The following is a 23029-nucleotide window of genomic DNA, read 5'->3' as shown; positions in this document are numbered from 1 at the left end:
ATTGCCACTTGCTAAAAATGCTTATAAATGATACAGCCAACAACTTATAATCACCTTGTTCCTTCTCAACCCTTGTTTTTAAAAATTGTCTTACTCCCAGAATGATGATTGCAGAGGAATAAGCCGCATTGAACATGTTTTTATGGGTTTTTTTGTTTTTATTTTATATGTAGTTGTATCGATTTATGTATTGTATATATATATATTTATGTATATAAATAAAATTTATCTTAAAAAAATATTAAAAAGGGAATAAGCCGCATTATGGGGGCCTTTCAGCTTACGTGTCCACAAAAGAGCAAGCAATGAGGTTCAGCGACTTAAAGGCCTCAGCTAATCTGGCAAAGCCATCCTGTTAGAAATACCGAGAGCTTTTATAAACGTTGAGAGATGGGCTGGATGCTTTGTGTTTTAACTGATGAACTGCTTTAAAAATGTTTGCGGTGGTTCTTTGATCGCAACGGTACCTGAGGTAATATTACCTCAGTACCTGAGGTAATATTACCTTAGTACCTGAGGTAATATTCCAGTTACAGTGAAGTAAAATAAGGAATTCCTATTTGCATGAATTTGCTTCTACGCATGGACAGGGAGCAAAAATGTGCTGAAATCTTGTGAGGGGACACGTGTGCAAGAGATTTTGGCAATTTTTTTCTTCCACGCATGCACGGAAACAAAATCACACTGAGGACGCCTGCCTGGAAGCAACGCATGTGCAGAAGCAAAAAAAATCGCCAAAATTTCACAAGCGCGAGTGTCCCCTTGTGAGACTTTGCTTTTGCGCAGACAAAGGAAGCAAAAAAAGAGCAAAAATTCAAGAAAAAAGATGGTGGCACCCAAAGAACTGACACCGGAGCGGTCACGCTCAAATTGCGCAATCTGGCGGTCGCTACCGGTGCAGAGTTGCCTCCCGCATTGGTAGCAATCCACCACTGGACAGAGAGAGATTTATAGAAAATGTAATCTTTCAGGTTCATTGTATGAGTGGTAATTAATTATCAAGTGGTCCTTGGGAAGGAACAGAGACAGAAGACAATATTTCATCCATTCAGATCTAGGATGTGTTCTTTGAATGTGTAGCATTGATGTTGATGATGTTGATGATGATGATGATGACAACGATGATTTTATAGAGTGAGGGTTTCCAAACTTGGCAATTTTGGATTTTAGTTCCTAGAATTCCTTATTCAGCCATGTCAGCTGGGGAATTCTGGGAATTAAAGTCCCTGTCATAAAGGGTCATTAGACAAATGCCTCCTACAACCTGGAGATACAACATGTCTTTCTCAACGTAGGATAGTCATAGAGCAAGGGTGTCAAACTGGCGGTCTGCAGGCCAGATGCATTGCGTGCAGGCCACGCCCACCCCAGCTCTGCGAATGGGGAAAATGTCGTGAAATGTAACGTGATGCAAGGTGATGCGGCGGGTTTGACACCCATGACATAGATTCATTTGCCTATTAACTTTGCCCTACTTCTGTTGCCTACTTTTCTCTCTAACGGTGACGGGATTTCAAATGACTGTGGCAGACTCCAGATATCAAGTCTTCGGTATACAAAGATATATACACATATTTAAATCTAAGTGAGTACTCTTGATAGTTAACTACAACTAGAATTATTTTTAGGACAACTGACTGTTTGAAATAGCAAATACAAGATGTGCTTTAAAAGTAGCCTGCATTTTTATCCAATTTTATCAACGGAGAAATCAGACTAAAAATCAGCTCTTAAATGTCAGATGTCAGTGAAAAGAGCTGCAGGATGCTAATTGCTTTCATAGATGCAGAATTTCCTTATTACATTTCACACACACAAGTTATTAAAATTGTTTAGCAAAAGAACAAAAATAGCAATCTAATGAATGCATTTCTGTTGTTGTATTTGCAGCCTTGATCCATATCATTTATGCAATCATATAATATATTATTAGCAGGGATTCTTTTTAAGCACACAAATGTTTTGTAGGATAAAAAGAACTGAGCACCACAAAATAACCACCTTCTCTTGTTAGCAGGTGATTTGGACTAGACGAGGTTCCTCCCCAACTCTATTTACCCTTTTTTTTAAAAATGAAAATTGCACAATTATGGTATAGTAAGGCACAATTTTCACATCACTATCTTCTCCACTCACCTAAGGCCCTAAATATAAGGACTACATCATTATTATTTTATTTTAATGTGGTAGTATCAAAATGGACCTATCCAAAGTTAATGCTGCAGAGGATTTTAACAGATTTCCTACAGCTGAGCTGAAAAACTTTCAGTTCAAATATTGTTCCAAGGAAGTGTTGACCTTAATAGAGCTCCCCTCTTTGTAAATTTGGATGGGGAACAATGGCCCTTTTACGACTGGTGGACTTCAACTCCCAGAGTTCCTGAGTGGGCCATGCAGGCTCAGCAATTCTGGGAGATGGAGTCCACAAGCCCTAAAGGGACCATCTTTCCCCAACTCTGTTCTAGATTAAACTTTCTACCAGAAAGGAATGGGGAGGAAAGAAGCCACAGATTTAAACAAAAAAACCCCCCCACAAATGTCTCAACAAACCCATCATGCTCTTTGCTTGCTTTGGGGTTAGTGTACAGTGACCCCTCGTTTTTCGCGGGGGATGCGTTCCAAGACACACACACACACACACACACCCGTGAAAAATGAATTCCCGTGAAGTAGAGGAAATATATTTTTTAATGTATTTAACGTGTATTTGGAATTTAAAACCCTCCCTTTGCATTAAACAGCCATTCTATATTGTTTCTCAAATAGAACTACATGTGACATCCTACCAGTTTCTTTAATAGAGTACAGCAGTACTGTAGAAGAATTTTATGAATTTTTAATGGATTTAATTTTTTTTAATGGATTTAAGCCCCCTTTGAAAACCCGTGAAGTAGCGAATCCGCAAAAGATGAACTGCGAAGTAGAGAGGGATTACTGTATTGTGTCAATCAATTAAATGTATGTCATAAGTCATGCCATCTTTTTTTTAAAATACTACATCAAAGTAAATGCGTTGTGGTTAGGCCTGAAGCCTCCGTACCCGTAATGGGTTCTACTTACCTTTGCTACCAGTTTGGGAACGGAAGCACGCCGGGGCCACAAAACACTTCTGTGCATGCGCAGGAGCTTCTACACATGAGCAGAGCGTTTTTAGATAATGTCCGGGCGGGTGGGGGGAGCCTCCGGCCTCACCGCTACTGGGTCAAACCAGTAGCAACCCGCCACCGCTCCATCGCTCTGCAGAGTTTGGAAAACACCGTTGATGCTGGGGGCCAGTTTAGAGAATGGGAAGATGAATGAGGATGGGGTTCTGAAGCTACCAGGCTCTGCATTTTTCTTTCTTCATGTCTTGCCTGAGCGGCTTCCATCAGAACTGGCGGAAGGGGGGAGGACCCGTGTAAAGGTTTGCTATGTATTAAAAGGAAAGGGCGGGGAACGTATGGCGCCCCCTCCTCTGCCCGTCACAGCTACGCAGAGCAGACCTGCTTATCTCCAACCCAGGGTCAATGGCCACCACATTCCAGAAAAAAATTGGAATGGAAGATGCACCTGACGCTTATGGACGCTGAGGATTGGGTGGGTTGCCAAGGGGCTGTAATTGGGAGGGGGTTGGGGGTGTTTTGCAATGTGCATTCTATGCGCCTTTTTCCTTTTTTCGTCTGATATAGTAAAAGTGCCCTTTGGAAGTTGAACATGGACTTTTAGTTTCCTAGATTCTGGAGGAAGAAGCCCCTGCCATTAGCAGAGATGTCAAGGCTGGAGCCGGGGCAGAGACAAAGGCTGCTCTTTCGCTCTAACAGGGGGGCACTTTCACGCTTCCCTTGGGCTTCCCATCTTTACTGCCTGCAGAAATCTTGTGCCGTCACGTTTGTGACCTTGTTGCTGTTCCCCTGAAGTCAAGAAGGTGGAGATTACAGTTCAATCCTCCCTTGCTCCCATCCTTATTCTTTCTGCACTGTTTCTTTCTGCAGCATTGAAAAAATGGTTCTGTGCATAGCGAAACAAAGCTTGCGGATATTTTTTTTTTTAAATGAGAAGAATATAATATCAAGATGCTGTGCTATTTTTTGCTAGGGTAAAAAAAAAGAAAACCTAACAGCAGGAGATTGTGACATGCCTATTTGACACTCAAGAATAAATGCTGTAAAACTGCCCCCAAAATAAATAAATAAATTTCAAGCTCAGCAGCTAACTGGAGAAGTTAACCATCTCAGCTGCTGAAGATCCCTTAAAGCAGTGGTGGTGAACCTTTTTTATCTCGGGTGCCGAAAGAGCATGTGCACACGCTATCATTCACGCGTGAGTGCCCACACCCATAATTCAATGCCTGGGGAGGGCAAAAACAGCTTCCCCTACTCTCCCAGAAGGCCCTCTGGAAATGGCCTGTTTCCCAACTTCTGGTGGGCCCAATAGGCTCGTGTTCCACCCTCCCCAGGCTCCAAAGGCTTCCCTGGTGGGTAAAGGTGGGTAAAAACGCCCTCCCCCATCCCTCCGGAGGCTCTTCGGAAGCTGAAAACGCCCTCCCAGAGCCTCTGTGCAAGCCCAAAATCAGCTGGCTGGCACACACATGCCCTTTGGAGCTGAGCTAGGGCAATGGCTCGGGTGCCAGCAGATATGGCTCCGCGTGCCACCTGTGGCACCCATGCCATAGGTTCGCCATCACTGCCTTATTTGGACACAGCACTAATCTTAGAACAGAGCCATCCTCGTATAGATTAGGGCCGTATATCTATCTAAATTAGCTTTTTATATCTCAGTTAGGTTGAGAGGTGTATTGTACAGCACTACAGCAAGGCATCCAATATTTTTAAATTGCCTGGTGATCTGTACTATTCTCTTATCTTGGGTAAATCTTCCAGTAGTAATTTAGCAGGGAATTCAATGGACATAGCACTTCTTACTCTCAAAATGACAAATGAGATGACAGTGGCTATGGTTTTTAATATAAGAGGTAGGACTTGCAAATTCTGTTGAGTCAGAATTGATGGTATTGCAATCCTTTACTTGTGTAGATCAGTGTTTCCCAACCTTGACAAGATATTTGGACTTCAACTCCCAGAATTCCCCAGCCAGCATTTGCTGGCTGGGGAATTCTGGGAGTTGAAGTCCAGATATCTTCAAGTCACCAAGGTTGGGAAACACTGGTGTAGATAATTAAGGGTTTTTGTTTTCATGCTGGTTTCATCAAAGGATATTTGCCAAGTCCAGATCTGGTTTGCCCCTCCCTTCCCTCTCCTCCCCAGACAATTGACAGCCCCTACTTTCCTCTCTCACAATTTCCTCCAAATGTAGATGTCCTACCATTCTCCTTGTAGCCCATCCCCAGGATGACTTCCGGTGCTCTGTAATAGCGCGTGACCACATAGGGGGTCATCATGAAGCTCGTGCCTGCAGTCCTGGCCAGTCCAAAATCCAGGATCTTCAATGTACAGTCTGATTTTACCACAATATTACTTGGTTTTAAATCCTGAAAGACATGCGAGAGACAGAGAAAGGGAGAGGCATTAGTCTCACACCCCCAATATCATTGGGTTTTTTGGTCTATGTGGGAGAAGTGTGTGGAATAAAAGGCCCAAGAGGGAAATTATTCATAGGTGAGCCAAGAAATGGAATCGGTATTTCAGCGATCGCCAACAGTGTGATGATCACGCAAGGACTTCATTTAACAGTTTTGGGGACAATGGAAAACATCAATGATGGGCCAGTGATGCAACAAAGTGGTTGTGTCTATAGGAATCTGTTGTGGTTATCTCTGGCCCAGCTCCTGCCCCAAGGACTGTGGATGTGGGGGAGACATCCACATGCTGCAGGCCTGTTTTGCCCCTGGTGGAATCTGATGATGAAGGCTCCTCTGACCAAGAAGACATGAGTGACAGGGAGGAGGAGAGTGGGGCAGACAGCTCAGAAGGAGATCAATTATCTAGCTCCTCCTTGGATTCAGAACAAGAGTTAATGATACAGCCACGCATGCGGAGAGCGATGCATAGGCAGCAACAACTGAGAGATTATTATCAAAGAAAATGAGGCCACCTGTGGTTGGGTGGGGCTGTGGTCATTAGTGAGGCTGCTATAAAGAGCAGCCTGTGGGTTTGGCCATTGTGGAGGATTATCTGATCGTTGTGTTTCGTGACTGCTTTACTGACTTTGACCTTTTGTGTGCTGATTTTTCCCCGCTTTGAAACTAAACCAGAGCCAAGTGTGTTTCACTTTGTGAAAGAAGAAGGACTGTGAATTGCCTCACAGCTGCAAGCTAAGTATCTCAGAACTGATAAGGGACTTGTACAAATTACCAGGTTGTTTGGAGACCAGTGCTCTTGGCTATACCAAAAGAGGGCTTGGTTTAAGTGCATTTTCATTATAAAGAACATTGTTTTGAATTTTCAACCGTGTGTGTGTCTGAAATTTGTACCTGTGAATTTTTGGGAGGATTCTACCAGAGAGCCCGACAGAACAGGAAATGACCAGACTGAGTCGAAGGGAAAGGTGAAAATGCATAGTAAGTCATGGTGCCCATAAGACACCCAAGCCCACCTTGAAGGCCTTCTATTCCGTTAGTAGCTCAGATTTTTATAGAGAGCTTAGCTTGCAAACTCATTTGAACTGCCCAAATCTCCTGATTTCCCTGGCGTTTGACAGTGTCATAACTGTCAGGATCAGTACCTGGGGTAATATTCCAGTTACAGTTAAGTAGAATGTAATTAGTGTAAATTAAAAGGAATGCTGAGTCACAGTGGGTCAGCGGAATGTCCTGAGACCTGATTGGTTAAGAACTGTATATACTGTAATGCCCCTTTTCATTGTTTTGGTTTGTGGTTTGTTTGTGGTTTATTTATTTATTTATTTATTGTTAGAGTTGAAAGGGACCATGAAGGCCATCAAGTTCAACCTCCTGCCCAAGCAGGAACCCTATAGTACACCAGTCAAGTGGTTGGTCTATGATTGTGGTCCAGTAAGATAGTGTTGGTGTTATGTAAATAGAATGTAGAGAGTACAGGTTTTTTGCTACAAAGAAGAAGTAAAAGTCTTCTCAAGAATCCCTGCAGTATTGCCTTCATTCTGAAACCTCTCTAGTTTCCTGGTATCGTACTTGAGTCTGGGGGGGCAGCTTCCAAATGCAACTCTGACAATACCCCCCTTGGTGGAACCAGGTAGATGACATTGATGGACGTATGCCAGATCCATTATTTAGGCAAAAGGGGCTGAAAACTGAGAAATGAGACAATGGTTGGAAACCCATCAGGTCAATGCCTTCCAGACCCATTGGAGTGAAGGGGGGGGGGGGGCGCGCGGAAGAGCCACAATAAGCTCGCAAGGGTTTTTAATAGACAATCTCAAAAATATAGTTTCGGTCTTCCTGTGGAATTGATTTCTTTATATAGTCTCACAGAGCAGGATTTTCAATATCATTGATTTTTTTTAGAGCAGTGTTTCTCAACCGTGGGCGTTTGAAGATGGGTGGACTTCAACTCCGAACGGTGGCTGGGGAATTCTGGGAGTTGAAGTCCATCCGTCTTCAAACGCCCACAGTTGAGAAACACTGTTTTAGAGGATTTTGGGTGAGGGGGCTTTCCTTTTAGTTTCCAAAAAACCAGACTTGTACTTTTGCATGTTTTCTGTTTTAAAAACCTTGCTACCGTAGGAAACGTAATTATAATAGATTTCAGGGATGCAGACAACAAATTTAGGGTTCCCTGGGCTTCCCTCTTGGGCTTTGAAATCTATATTGCTGCTCATTCCAGTGTTTCTGTCTAAGTACAATAAAACCTTGAGACGGGCACGTCCACGAATAATGAAGAATGCCCAAGGGAAACGTTCTTAATTTCCTTCATTTCATTCTTGTGGGGGAAATCGTTTGACCGGCTTACCCTGTGGATGATTCCCGCAGAGTGAAGGTGTTTGATACCACACAGCATCTGATAGAGCAGGTAAGACATTCTCTCGTGATCTAACTCCATTTGAATCACCTGGCACAAGTTGGCGTCCATCAACTCCATTACTAAATAACTAGACAGGAGAACAAAGTGACAATATCATCACCCTTGGGCCTCTGCGAGATGCTCCCAGTGTAGCATATTCCTCTCTACCTTTCACAAATATCTGATAAAACCATCACATCATGCATTGCTTGACCTATATTTGCTTGTTCGTTTGTATCTCGCCCTTTATTATGTTTTACAAATGTATTCAAGGCACTGAATATATCCAACATGTCTTCTTCTGTCTCTCCCATCCTCTTCACCACAGCTCAGTCAGGTGAGCTGGGCTGAGAGAGAGAGTTTAGACTGGTCTAAATCACTCAGCTGGCTTTCATGGAACTAGAATTCACCATCTACTGGTAACAATTCGACCTTGCCCCTCTGACCAATAAATGTCATGTATGGTGTGATTGGACTCTATGATTGTGTATTGCATTAGGGGTTTTAGTTGTTTTCTAAATTATTAGATTTGTGCTATGTGTTTGTGTCTGTATCTACTCTGTGCGCCATCCCGAGTTTTTGGAGAGGGGCGGCATACAAATCTAATAGGTGATAATGATGATGATAATTAGATTTTAGATTAGATTTATTGGATTTATATGCCGCCCCTCTCAGCAGACTCGGGGCGGCTCACAACAATGGTAAAAACAGTACATAGTAACAAATCTAATATTTACCAATCTAATTACAGTTTTAGGTTAAAAAGTCCAAAAAAAAAAGAAACCCCACAAGCACACAACCGAATCATACAGAAAAACTACATGGGCAAGGGGAGATGTTTCAATTCCTCCATGCCTGACGGCAGAGGTGGGTTTTAAGAAGTTTACGAAAGGGAAGGAGGGTGGGGGCAATCCTAATCCTAATAATGATGATGATGATGATGATAATAATAATAATAATAATAATAATAATAATAATAATAATAATAATAATAATAATAATATGCACAAAATTGGAAGCTGAATATGCATTTTTTGCAACCATGCATATATTTTTGTTCAATTTTTTTGCCTTGGGGCATTTCCATCACATATGATAATATAAACTCGGTGTTTGATTACATTTCCAACATCTAGGGGATATGCCCTTAAACACCTTTTTTTAGTCTTCCCAGTAGAAAGTGCTATCTATAAAGCTGTAATTGATTTCTGAAATACCCAAAGTAGTAGAAGCCTAGAATCTGCAAAACTCCAGATTAGCTTGAGCTGTTGCTTGAGCAGTTTCTAAGAAAGAGCAGCTTTTTATATTCTGTTCTTCTTCTTAGCTCTTGGGTTTTTTCCCCTGCAAGATCCCCAAGCAATCACTCCCACTCCCTCCCAGCAAAGTTCCACCCTTGACTGCATTACTTACACATCCTGGAACTCCTCCAGAGATTTCTGTGGTGTAAAGACATTTAATAAACTAATAATCTGAAATGCAACAAGAGACAAAAGGGAGAAAAAAGAATAACTAAATATTAATGGTTGATCGGGTTAACACTGTTTCCAGTTTACACTATCCCATGCAGTAAAAAGAAAGGTAAAAAATTCAACGTTTTCTTCCCAGTTCCGTGACTACATTTTCAGACTCGGTGGAAGAACAGGTAGAATTTGCAAAACCTTGAAACATCCGTGCAATTTTAAACATGGATCAGAACCTTAGAGGAAACAGAGAACCTTTTGAAGAATGTTAAACTAAAGGGTTATTGCTAAAATATTGATTTCTTCTGCAATTACTAATTTAGCTGCCACTAAAGTGTAACTATAGATAGGATTCTGCTGCCACTTTTGGAATCCTATGTTTAGCTAGATTGAAGCATGGGCTCAGCAAATGTAAATTTAAAGCCTGTTCAGGTATTTTGTGGTCAGCCAAATTTGTTGTCACAGAGGTCTTGAAAGTTGAACATTAATTAACAGCTGATATCAAAGACAAAGGGTGGAATGTAGATATGTGACAATTTTTTCTTCCACTGTCGAGGAAAATCTAGGGATGAGGTTGATAAAATGCTAATAGTAGGTAGGCTGTACAACCGTAGAGTAAAATATTCCTTCTCTTTGTCAGACTAGACCAGTGATTTTCAACCTTTTTTGAGCTACGGCACATTTTTTACATATACAAAATCATGGGGCACATTGAGCCGGGGGGGGGGGGGGGGAGAGAATGGGGGGCTAAAAAAATTTTGGACAAAAAAATTATCTCTCTCTCTCTTCTCCCTTTCGCTCTATTTCTCTCCCTCTTTCTCTCTCTTCCTTCCTTCCTCTATTTTTTGCTCTCTTTCTCTCTCTTGCTGAGCTTCGCGGCACACCTGGCCATGTCTCGCGGCACACTGGTTGAAAAGCACTGGACTAGACAATCCTTGAATCATTGTTTTCTAAATTTTGTAAAGGAAAAAGACTTGGGGAGAATGGTTGAAATCATTTGTGACCTAAGTGAAGGCAGGATGTATTTCTCATGGACAACTTTTGTCCTTAAGTATTAATCCCGATTCTATTCAGTTTCTCTCTCTAGGAAGATTGGAAAGCACTTCAAAAAAATATTGTCCAGAAAACCGCAGGGATTAATTCAGGCAGTCACCAGGAATCAATATGCATTTTTCACTCTTCTCTAGAGAACTTCCATGAACTTTAAAGGGAAAAGAATCTCCCTACTGAAAGCACCATCAAATACGGCTGCTCCATGGCTGTACTATAATAACATGTTCTTCTTTCCACAAAGAAAGTGTATACATGCACCCTTTCCTTGAGATCTGGGATGGGAATAAAGCATCTGTGATCACATCTACATTTCAGCATTCCATCCAAATCTATGTGTTCGTTAATACGGTGGAAGATTTTTTAAAAAAACCCAAATTATACCATTTGCTAGTACTCAAAGCCCTATAGGATTTTGCATTTAAAACAATGAAGGTTAGACAACCAACTCTGCAGCAATGTATTAGCATAATTGTTTTTCATTTAGCAGTGTGAACTATACTCAGGGTTCTGAGTGATTTCAGCAAAGGAATACTTACATTTTTGTGATTCACGCACTTCATGAGAACTAGCTCCCTATACGCACGCTTAGCATGTGTCTGGTTTTGAAATGGCCGGCTGAGCTTCTTGATAGCCACATTCCGGTCCAGCACAGCATCATACGCAGCACTAAGACAGGAGAAAGGAAACGAGAGGACTATTATTACCCTGCAGGGCTCCCACTCAGACATCAGAGCCTGGGCTTTATTCACTGCCCATTTCTCTTCTTTTTTTGTGTTTCTTCCCTAGCTCTGTTTTCCTTCCGAGACTTCGCCCAATTTATTTGAACAAATATGCGTTTAGGAAAATATACCAAGTGACTACGATTGTTAAGCCAAGCTAATTGAAAAGAGGTCAAGTGGTTCAGTGGTTTAATGATACTATTTATTTATTTTATTTATTTATTTATTGTTAGAGTTGAAAGGGACCATGAAGGCCATCGAGTCCAACCCCCTGCCCAAGCAGGAACCCTATAGCACACCAGTCAAGTGGCAGTTCAATCTTCTCTTTAAAATGTCCAGAGTGTTGGAGTTCACAACGTCCGCTGGGAGGTTGTTCCATTGGTTGATCGCTCTGACCGTCAGGAAGTTCCTCCTTATCTCCATGTTGAATCTCTCCTTGGTCAGCTTCCAGCCGTTGTTCCTCGTCCGGCCCTCTGGTGCCCTGGAGAATAAAGTGATCCCCTCCTCTCTGTGACATCCCCTCGTATACTTCTAGACTGCTATCATGTCTGCTCTGGCCCTCCTTTTCTCTAGGCTATCCATGCCCAGTTCCCTCAGTCTCTCTTCGTAAGTCTTGGTTTCCAGTCCCTTAATCATCTTGGTTGCTCTTTTTTGCACCTTCTCCAGAGTTTCAATGTCTCTTTTGAAGTGTGGTGACCAGAACTGAATACAGTACTCCAGGTGTGGTCGGACCTAGATGGATACTCTCAGTGATGGGCCACCAACATTTTTACTACCACAGTGGGGCGTGGCTTATTTTGTGGGTGTGGCTTGATGGTCATGTGACTGGGTAGGGATGGTTTGAGAGCCATGTGACCAGGCGGGAGTGGCTTGACGATCATGTGATTGTGGGGTGGCTTAAAGGTCACGTGATTGGGTGGGAGTGGCTTGCGGGCCATGTGACCAGGCGGGAGTTTTCAATAAGTATTTGGAAAGGAAATTTCATTACAAGATAGTTCAACACTTGCTTCTAGCATTTCATTCACAGAACCAACCAAATTTCATTTTTTGTCAGAATGTTTGCAATTTTTTGATCTAAATAAATATTTATTAACTTAATTTATTTTTAAAGTATTTTAAAGCTCTCCTAAACTCAGCACTATTTAGTGCTGAGAAATGGAATATTAATCTAAGTTCTAAATCTTATGGATCAATTTTATATACAAATATTTTCTGAATGTGACAAAGGTATACATGGTTTTTCTGTGATTTTCTTAATTGTGAAGACTTTTGAGTCCCAGCGGATCGGGTGGAATGAATGAATGAATGAATGAATGAATGAATGAATGAATGAATGAATGAATGACAGATCCGTGCCCATAGGCTGTGAGTTTGACACCCCTGCTTCCTAACTATCTAGAACAGTGTTTCTCAAGCTTGGGGTTCTGACCTAGGCTTCCTGATAAATAACAAAGCACAAACAGCGTCCCCCAAACCTCTTTTTATGTCCATTCACAGCCCTAATGTGTGAATTAGTCCGACAGAAGTCATTTGGAAAAGGGCTGATCTCACCAACCTTTATCTCTCTGACCACGCTGCCAAAGACCTAATTTGCAAGGACCTTTTTGCAAGGCCAAACAGAAACACAGAGTCAGGACTGAAATGCTGATGACAAGTTGTTATGTGTTCAAGAGTAAGCTGTGCTACTCCTAAGTTACACAGGATGCCCAGAGGAAAACGCGGAGGTAGCAGATATCCAGCTAATATTCCAGAGATGAGCAGTGCTTCAAACAACCAGACCACATACATGAAATATATAAATATTATTTACCTTAGGCAAATATCGTAGTCAGTAACAGTCCTAGTTGTTCACAAATATTCTCGTTCACAATCGTTCACAATCAATATTCTCAATGCATATGCAATGCGAGCCTTACTTAATACATATACAGACCAACATTGGAACACATAGTTCTTACTACACACAGTAGTCCTTACAATGGAATTGTCATAGCTATTATGACTATAGAGACTACATAGATAAACCAGCCTAGAATCAGAGAGAGTCTCAAAGCTGTACGCTCCCTCTCATAGCAGATTGCAGCACCAGCTCTTAAAGTAGTGGTATGCTAAATCCTTTGACCATACATTGCTGGCTTAAGTTATATATTGCAAAACCCAACTAGTTATACATTGATTGACTTTGTCCAATACACAATGAGGGTTTTAGTGGGTATACACATAGTAAAATACATAATGAAGGTTATAGAGGAGATACTCATAGTAAAATATATCCGAGAAAGAACAGAAGAGAAGATATAGGAATAGAACATATCAATGAAAGAATAGAAGAAGTGATATAGGAATAGAAGAAAGTTATAGGAGATATAGGAGAGCAATAGGACAGGGGACGGAAGGCACTCTAGTGCACTTGTACTCGCCCCTTACTGACCTCTTAGGAATCTGGAGAGGTCAACCGTGGATAATCGAAGGGTAAAATGTTAGGGGTTTGGGGATGACACTATGGAGTCCGGTAATGAGTTCCACGCTTCGACAACTCGGTTACTGAAGTCGTATTTTTTACAGTCAAGTTTGGAGCGGTTAATATTAAGTTTGAATCTGTCATGTGCTCTTGTGTTGTTGTGGTTGAAACTGAAGTAGTCGTTGACAGGCAGGACGTTGCAGCATATGATCTTGTGGGCAATACTTAGATCATGTTTAAGGCGTCTCAGTTCTAAGCTTAAGTTCTAAGTGAACCAAGCTGCTTCCTGCAATGAGCGCATCCGTTTGCTCCTCTTGTCTAACCGATGGGAGGAGCCAATAATCGCCAAGCTTTACTCCCGAGTAGTCCTTTCCCTTGCAGCTCTCTGCACGCGCTCATTGGAAACAGGCTCCCCCTGTTCCTTTGCCTCGCTTGTGTCAGCCTCTGGAGGGTCTGCAGTCAACACAGAACTCCCAGATGGACCGGGCTGGATCTTTGCCTCTGGTACCGAGCCTCATCCAGACTCTGGGCCTGACCCACACTCCTCCCCAACCTCCTCGCTGTCTGATTCTGCTGCCAGCTCTGCAGTCCACTCGGCACCTTTAAGACGTGTGGAAGTCAATCTCCCAGCATTTTCAACAGATTTTCAACGCTCTCAATCTGGTGATTCTCAACGCACATCCATGTCGTTCTCCAATGCAAACTGATTTTTACAGGTTGACACAACAAGATTGCCCTCCATTTGAAGACCAAACACTTTATCGGTCAGTCATTGGGTCACTGTTATACATTAGCAGTTGGACAAGACCCGACATTTCACTGAGTGTGAATCTTTTGTCAAGGTATGTTGGCAAAGCAACTACATTTCACTGGACATGCATAAAGAGACTGCTGAGATACATGAAGCACACGAAGAACATGAAGTTGTTCCTAGAGCCGAAACACGACAAGTATCCTGAGTTGATTTGTTATGCAGATGCTGATTGGGCAGGTGATAAAGAACCACGAAAAAGTACTTCTGGTTATATAATGTTTTTGAATGGTTGTCCAATTTATTGGAAAGTTAGAAAGCAGAATTTTATTTCTTGTTCTTCCATTGCAGCTGAATACGCCTGTGTTTCTGATTGTTGTAATGCTTTAACCTGTGTTTCTGCTCTGGTTGATAGTATTTGGGGTGATCCCATGAAACCAATTTTTATTATGGAGGACAATGTTTCAGTTACGTTCATATCTGAAACTGAATATGTTGGATCGCGTTCACGGCACATCGACATAAGATATAAGAACGCAAGAGAATACGTAAAACAAGGATTCGTGAAATTACTTTATGTGCCCACAACTGAACAACATTCTGGCTGGGGAATCCTGGGAGTTGAAGGCCACAGAAGGTAAAGCTGCCCAAATTAAGTTACTCTGGCCTGGAATCATTGCAATCCCGCTCCCTCTACCAGCAGAGAAGGAATGAGGACAACGCTGAAGCCAATAAAGATAATATTACTGAGTCTGGGGGGGGGGGGGGGATAAAGAATGTAAGAAATACTCAAAATAACTCTCCCTGATTATGTTAAGTGTAATTTAAAGTACAAAGGGGCTTTATCAGGCTTTCAGGATTCTGATTTAAAAAAAAATAACTCTGCAATAAATTGAATTTGAAAACTCCTAATAACTCCTGCTACCTAACCTTGCCTGTTTATAGGGGATAACGTGGGCAATATTTGCAAAACCCGTTTGAAAGCATAGCTTGTGGATTTTAAAATGTGGTCATATTTCTGGAAGGATTTATAGCCTTGCTTAAACCATCCTACTATCCTGTTATCTGTGTAGCTGCTTTATATTTTTTTAAAAATATAGCAGCTATTTTTGTATTTTTAAAACTATGAGAATTGTAAATCAGCTATGGTTTTATCACAAAAGCCATAATTTAACGGCAATACATACAATTAAAAAATACTGGTTTAACATAAATCAGTTGCAGCAGAGTATATTAAAATTAAAAAAACACAGTAGAAATCAATTTTAATGGTCCAGTTTAATTGGGAAAAATATTGCTTTTAACTAAACACATAAATTGCTGAAGCAAAAACAAATGAACTATGCACAAGAGAGCATTGTATCATGGTATTAGGTGTGCACATCTATTGCTATGAAAGTCATATCATTCATACATTACATTTAGTTATGTACACTGAGAGCATATGCACCAAAGACAAATGGTTTTCAGAGACATAACACAATCAAACTTGGCCAATAAAGAATTCTATTCTATTCTATATTGTGTTTGGGATGAAGCTTGGCTGACAAAACATCTCCATCATTTCCTTAGCAGGGCAACGAAAAGGAGAAGGCACTGACCCTGTTTTGCTTACGAAGCAGCCTAAAGCAAAATTTCACAAAATTTAAAGATGACTAATGTGACATAAGCAATGTGACATAGTTCAGAGAGGTGAGATAAGAGAGTAAAATAGAGAGAGAAAATATACATTTGCCTTCTTCAACTTGAAGCCCTCCAGATACGAGACTTGGCTCAATATTTTAGGAGGAAAATTTGAAAAAGAATGCTCAACATTAAAAGGGGAAGCACAAAGAGAGAGAGAGAAAAAAAATATTTGTTTAGCTATTATAATTACTTAACATTAGAAAATTCGTAAATGGTTGATCATTCCTAAATAGTCAATATGTACACTGCTCAAACAAATAAAGAGACCACTTAAAAACAGAATATAACAGAATATAACTTCAAGTATAATGCCATCCAGGGCATCGGACCAGAATATCTCCAGGACCGCCTTCTGCCGCACGAATCCCAGCGACCGGTTAGGTCCCACAGAGTTGGCCTTCTCCGGGTCCCGTCGACTAAACAATGTTGTCTGGTGGGACCCAGGGGAAGAGCCTTCTCTGTGGCGGCCCCGACCCCCTGGAATCAACTCCCCCCCCCCGGAGATTTGGACTGTTTCCACCCTCCTTGCCTTTCGCAAAGTCCTTAAAACCCATCTCTGTCGCCAGGCTTGGGGAAATTAATTCCCCTGGGCCGTTTCTGCTTTATGTATGGTCTGTATGAGATGTATGATTGCTTTATATTAAGGGTTTAAAATTGTTTTAATGTATTGGATTTGTACTGTTTCTTGTTGTGAGCCGCCCCGAGTCTTCGGAGAGGGGCGGCATACAAATCTAATAAATATTAATAATAATAATAATAATAATAATAATAATAATAATAATGTAAATCAAATATCTGTGAAATCAAACTGTCCACTTAGGAAGCAAAACTGATTGACAATCAATTTCACATGCTGTTGTGCAAATGTAATAGCTGTGCAAATGAAATATTCAATGATAATATTTCATTCATTCAGTTCTAGGATGTGTGGTTTGAGGGTTCCCTTAATTTTTTTGAGCCGTATATTAAAAATAGTATTTTGACTTAATCCTTAAAGCTGTAATAACCTAACTTCCACTTTGCTGTTCTATTTTAATTTCAAACATGCAATAATTTTAAACTTCACACACCGCTCGTAAGAGTCCTGACAAAAGTTTTTGTCCCCTCTTATTTTAAAATATTAGGCGAAACATTTGGCTTCCAAAACAAGGATGTAGGACCAATGGAAGATCTGCAGGGACACGATGAGATTCAACTACTGAAGATTAAGACAGCTATTCATTTGATGAAAGGCCAACTGGGAGCAATTTAAATTGCAATGGGTTCCTTAGAGAAAGATCAGTATATAGACACATATGAAACCAACCAACCAATTTTCTCTCCAGGATCTGTGACAGCAGGGACACCATCTCATCCCAAACATAGCTTCTGCACAGACTACTGAGAGGGAAAAAGGTGTTTAAATCCATCTGCATTCTTCACTACTGTGTATTTTCTTATTGTATTCAGGTATCTCTCCAAATTACACAAAGTGTAGAATTGGAAAATTCTGCTAGGAAGCACTGCCAACATTTTTGCAAGGTTTAAACTCAAAGTCTTCAGATATTTTGTCTGGACGGGAAACAATAACGTTTTGGAATATTTAGGGATGCAGATTTTAGTTGACTTATTCATTACACTGATCAATGAAAAATGTTTTGTGGATGGCTAGGATGGCTCTAGCACAAGGTTGGAAACAACCTGAAATACCGAACGACTCACTCGTCATTAAAAAAATGTTAGAATGCGCAGAAGCGGATGCGTTAACAATGAAACTAAGAAACAAGGAAGACACCGATTACGATAAAATTTGGAATGATTTTTATAATTGGTTAAACAAAAGAAAAGGGAATTAAATTAAAAGACAGACAAGAATAGGATTATTGTTCCTTTTCTATTTAATATACTATTTGAGAAATTACAATGAACTTAAGTATGTATACTTAAACAGTTTATGTATAGAAATGATAATTTATTTTAAGTTACTAATATTAATAGACAATCTTAAAATAAGGCGGTAAACAATAATAAATATATAGACAAACTTTTAATTAACCAAAGAATGATGGAATACCGATAATCTATCAGCCGAACGACAAATGAAATTTAGACTTTGTCTTTTATTTTTCTAACTCCTTCTTACTACCCACAAAATATGAAATGAGTATAATATGTATTTTTGTTTTAATTCCCCCCCTTTTTTTCTTTTCCCCTTTTGTTGTATTTGTTGGGTTAAGTTGGTTGTGGTAATAGTTGTTGTCCTTTTTGATGATATGTTACATGTTTTGTTCAATGGGAAAATTCAATAAAATTTATTTTAAAAAAAAGAAAAATGTTTTGTGAGCCTCTTGGATTCCGGAGAAACAGGTTTTTAAATGAATTATATTTAATAAAAACATCAAGTAGCAGGCAACTATCTTAGAAGGGGGATGGTGCAGCAGGTAGAATGGCTTTACTGCAGGCCACTGAAGCTGACTGCTAGATCTGTAGGTCAGCGGTCCAAATCTCATCACCGGCTCAAGGTTGACTCAGCCTTCTTCCATCCTTCCGAGGTGGGTAAAATGAGGACCCAGATTGTGGGGGCAATAGACTTGCTCTGTTAAAAAAGTGCCATTGCTAACATGTTGTAAGCCCCCCTGAGTCTAAGGAGAAGGGCGGCATAAAAATTGAATAAATAATAATAATTTCATATCTTAATTGCATCAAATTCATTTTGCTATGCTTAATACACACACACATTCACACATATCACAAGAAAAGAAATAAATCTTTCTTTTGTATGTTTTTTTCCTTATTTCACAGAACACAATATTCACATATAACCAGGGGTGGGCAGTCGGCAGGACGGGGTGGAACACAGTTCCACCGGCAGAAATGAAGATGTGTGCGCAGCTCCAGCTGATTGGCAGCTGTCACTTCCTGGATTACTGGTCTCGGCTCGGCTCTTTTTCCCTGCTGCTGCTGCTGCGTCTGGGCTCCTTGCTTTTTTCCTCTTTCCTCCTTCCTGGCCTCGGACGAGCTTCCCTCTTTCCTGCCCGGCTCCCCTCCAGCCCCACGCGGCCACCTCCCGAGGCCAGCAAATTGTCATCCCAGCGAAGCGACATTGGTGAGGTTGTAAATTGAGGACTTAACAATTCACTTGAATGATGATGATCGTTCAAGCCACTCCCACCTGGTCACATGGCCAGCAAGCCACTCCTACCCAGGCACATGACCATTAAGCCACATCCACAAAATAAGCCACACCCACAGTGTGGCAGTAAAAGTTTCGGCTGCCCATTACTGCATATAACAGACTAATGGCCAAACAGGTCTTTGTATGATATAAATCCCAGCTACAATGCATATCCGCACTTCGAAGCCAGCGCACACATTGTTCCAATCCCTTGATACTAGCTGGATCAGGATTTCCAATCAAACCACCCTATTGGCTAGAATACAGCTGCAGCTGCTTCACGGATTAATTTTATTTATTTATTTGTTTATTTTTGGTAGTTCGCAAAGATTACAGGGTCATTCTTGCAGCCTGAAAATAGACTGAGCGATATCATTCCAGCAGTCGTCACTATGCAAAAGGATGGGGGTGATAATATAACATTATCTTCAAATATGGGGACAAATAAACTGCATTTGCTTCCATTGCCAAGAGAAATGAGGGGGGGGGGAGAGGGATGGAGGAGGGGGACTGAAATGCTAAGTGTGTGTTACAAGGAAAATTAAAAAAAACTGTCTTAAGTCAAAAGGAATAATGGAATGGAGGATCCTGCCCGAAAGCCTCCTTGGCTGATGGGAACACAAAAACATTCCATTGTGCAGACTTTTGTTGCAGAGCCTTGTCATTTCTTCCATCATCAGAATAATTTTGTCTGCAATTTCAAGTCAGGGGGAGGCTTTTGCAAGGACCACATTCATGGGAAAATAGGAGCCTTTCCGCCAGGAGAATATAAAACGATGCTCTCCGTGTATCTCAGGGAAGGGCTGCTGAAAACACTGGCCAGTGATCAGAAACGATGGAAACTCTGCTCTGCAATTGTGGATATGCGCTAAATTGTCCACTTTCAATGCAACGTGGAAGAAATGTGAACGTCGCCATATGTTTGTTAAAAGGACTTCAATATCATGCCACCAGACTTGAAACCCTGGACTTAGACCACCTAGAACAGGGTTGGCCAACCTTTCCCGCGTAGAGTGCTGAAACGGGAGTCGTGCTTGGGGGAGTTTATCCCTCCCTCCCTCTCTCACGCACGCACACACACACACACACGCATACACCCCTACCTGATCTGGGCACAAAATATTTGTTACAGAAGTTTTCATTTCTCTCTATAATATACCTGATATACCTGATACTAATCAAGATGGTGGAAGAGAAAATCAAATAAAAACAGGAAGGCGGCAAGGACAGAAAATGGCGCAGGAGAAGGGCGTTTTTCAGCTGCTTTCTGGAATTCGAAAGTTGAGGGGACCGACGCAGGGGTGGATTCAGGGACGGGCTACCATTCCCAGCCCTACCGGAAGGGGTCGGGAGCATGCCCATGCGTTCCCCCCTCGCGCTCGCATGATTTCTGGGGTTTTTTCGCTTCTGCGCATGCACAGAAGCGAAAAGAACCCAGAAATGGTCAAACAGGTAAGTGCCCACTCGCTGCTGCCTGCCACCGTCTGCCCCCCCCCCGACTGATTGTTGCAAGTATGGTTTTACAATACATGTGATTTTAGTGATGTTTTTTATTGTTTTTTTTAACTTCTATTCTATTTATACTTGTTAGCTGCTCAGAGTCTGTTTGGAGTGAGCGGCATATAAATGCAATAAATAAATGTAATAAATAAATGCAATAAATGCAATAAATAAATACATACATACATACATACATACATACATACATACATACATACATACATACATAAATAACCCAAAGAATTTTAAAAAATCTAAAAATAGAGAAAAAACCCAAACACACATAAAAACTCATGTTTGAAAAGTAGCAAATGAAACCTCACACGTACAGAACCACATTAACCAGTGTTTTTGCTTCATCAGTAAACAGCCAATTCTAGGGCTGAATATGAATATTTTATTTCATGGACCCCCCAAAATATATGATAGCTTTTATTACCGCAAGGGTGGTTACAATCAAAGCCCTATTTTGATATGGACATGGCACCTTTTTCTTTATAGGAGCCACATTTTTTCCTACTCAGCAGACATACATCAGTGTTTGGACAGTTCATATCTTCCAAGTAGGGCTGAACTATGACTTCCAACACCCATTATTATCATTGGACAAAAATAGCTAAAAAGAGGGGAAACAATGCATCAGAAACGATTTTTCTGAATTCCACCTTTCACAGAGCTGCGTCTCAATAACAAGTATCGTGACAAAAGACGTCTGAAACATAAAAGAACATAAATACGATGTGCTTTTCTCAGTAGAATCAGCAAGAGCTAAAAATGGGGTTTTTTTTATCAAATGGATGGAAGGATTTGTCGAATAATCACCATGCCAACCTTTCCCTTTTATTGCTGCACAACAGTAATCATTTATATTTCAGTGCTTGGATTTCAATTTTCTCTCCTATCCAAAAAACAACAACAACAACAACAACAAAAAAGGCAAGGTTTATCCTGCCTTCAGATTTTATCTGTGCTACAACAGTTCCAAATTTTATATGTTTATATTTAATACCACTGCCCCTACGCTTATTTTTATGCAGTGAGAGGGTATCAGGCATTTGGTGTTTTATTTAATCTGTTTTTAATTGATTTCTGTATTAAATTACAGACCCTTAATTAGGTAAGCTGTAAACCTGCCCCTTGACATGCTAATCCAGGTCACAGCTTACATACACTATATGATATAATAATGTCTCTTTTTGCTTAGCATGATATGCAAGGCCTCTATTAATATATAGCAATGGTGACAAACCATCGCTCTTCCTTCCTTCCTTCCCTCCCTCCCTCCCTCCCTCCCTATTTATTTATTTATTTATTTATTTATTTATTTATTTATTTATTTATTTATTTGCCACTCACTCCAAACGGACTCTGAGTGGCTAATCATAGGAATAAATACAACAACAATTAAAAACAGTTAAAATCTAATAATAAAAGTCAATAATAACAGCAATAACATAAAAAACATACATACATATATCCAATAAGCACTTAATTTATTTCATTATACCTACATTACACTGGGACTATGTCAAGTAGCCTGTGACATAATAACTCTACATATCAACCTTCCACTGATGCTATTTAATGAACCCTATTTTTATAATTGTATGTTCACATGACATATTTTGTCAAATATCCTATGTTGCTGGAATGGAACTGTAGAGGTTATAACCTCTTTCAGAAATTCATGTTGAAATTTCCAAGATCTGCACCTACAACACAATGAACTAACTTCCATTGGGAATTTCAAGAATTGTATTTGTACTCATTCACTAATGAGTGATGCAAGGGCTTACGTACAAGGTCTTGTTTCTGTTCTTTAACAAGCTCCAGGCAGCTTTGGGTTGGCATTTAAACAAGAAAGGAGGGTGGGGGGAGCCATTTTTGCATTGCGCATGAGCAAATGCCCACACCCATAATTCAATGTCTGGGGAGTGGGAAGAGAGGGAGGGAGGGAGGGAGGGAGGGAGAGAGGGAGGGGAGCTGTTCACTCTCCCTTAGTACAGAAATTGCATAGAAGTCAATGCAGTGGTGAGTTGCCACTGGGTCGCCTCAGTTAGGGGGAGCAGGTAGTGGTGGCTGCAGGAGGCTCCGCCCACCTACCCGGATATCATCACCGATGATCTGCAGATGCGCAGAAGCGCTGCACGTGAGTGAAGCGAGCACACATGGGCGTCCACAGTTCCAAACCGGTGTTGAAGGAAGTGAAACCCGTCACTGAGTCAATGAAATGAAAGTACCAAAACAGATGGCTTTCTGGGTGAAGCTTTTCCCTTTTCATATTGCTGTGTCAGGACTGCCGGATTATAATTTTGCTGATTGGCAGCCC

General features: G+C 40.9%; 1 protein-coding gene across 6 annotated transcripts in view; it reads right to left on the bottom strand.

Annotated features, from left to right (window-relative positions):
• Positions 1-23029, bottom strand: part of MAPK10 (mitogen-activated protein kinase 10) — a 252552-nt gene that overhangs the window by 146239 nt on the left and 83284 nt on the right. For all 6 annotated transcript variants that reach the window (XM_070758061.1, XM_070758063.1, XM_070758064.1 and 3 more), the window contains 4 exons: positions 10966-11095; positions 9327-9385; positions 7866-8004; positions 5302-5467 (listed from right to left, as the gene is read on the bottom strand). In XM_070758061.1, coding sequence (XP_070614162.1) covers positions 5302-5467; positions 7866-8004; positions 9327-9385; positions 10966-11095 — 494 coding nt within the window. The remainder of the gene's footprint in view (positions 1-5301; positions 5468-7865; positions 8005-9326; positions 9386-10965; positions 11096-23029) is intronic.

The sequence above is a fragment of the Erythrolamprus reginae genome, chromosome 7 (assembly GCF_031021105.1).
Source record: "Erythrolamprus reginae isolate rEryReg1 chromosome 7, rEryReg1.hap1, whole genome shotgun sequence".
NCBI classification, from domain to species: domain Eukaryota; kingdom Metazoa; phylum Chordata; class Lepidosauria; order Squamata; family Dipsadidae; genus Erythrolamprus; species Erythrolamprus reginae.
The sequence above is the reverse complement of the archived record's forward strand: the minus strand, read 5'-3'. Positions and strand labels throughout refer to the sequence as shown.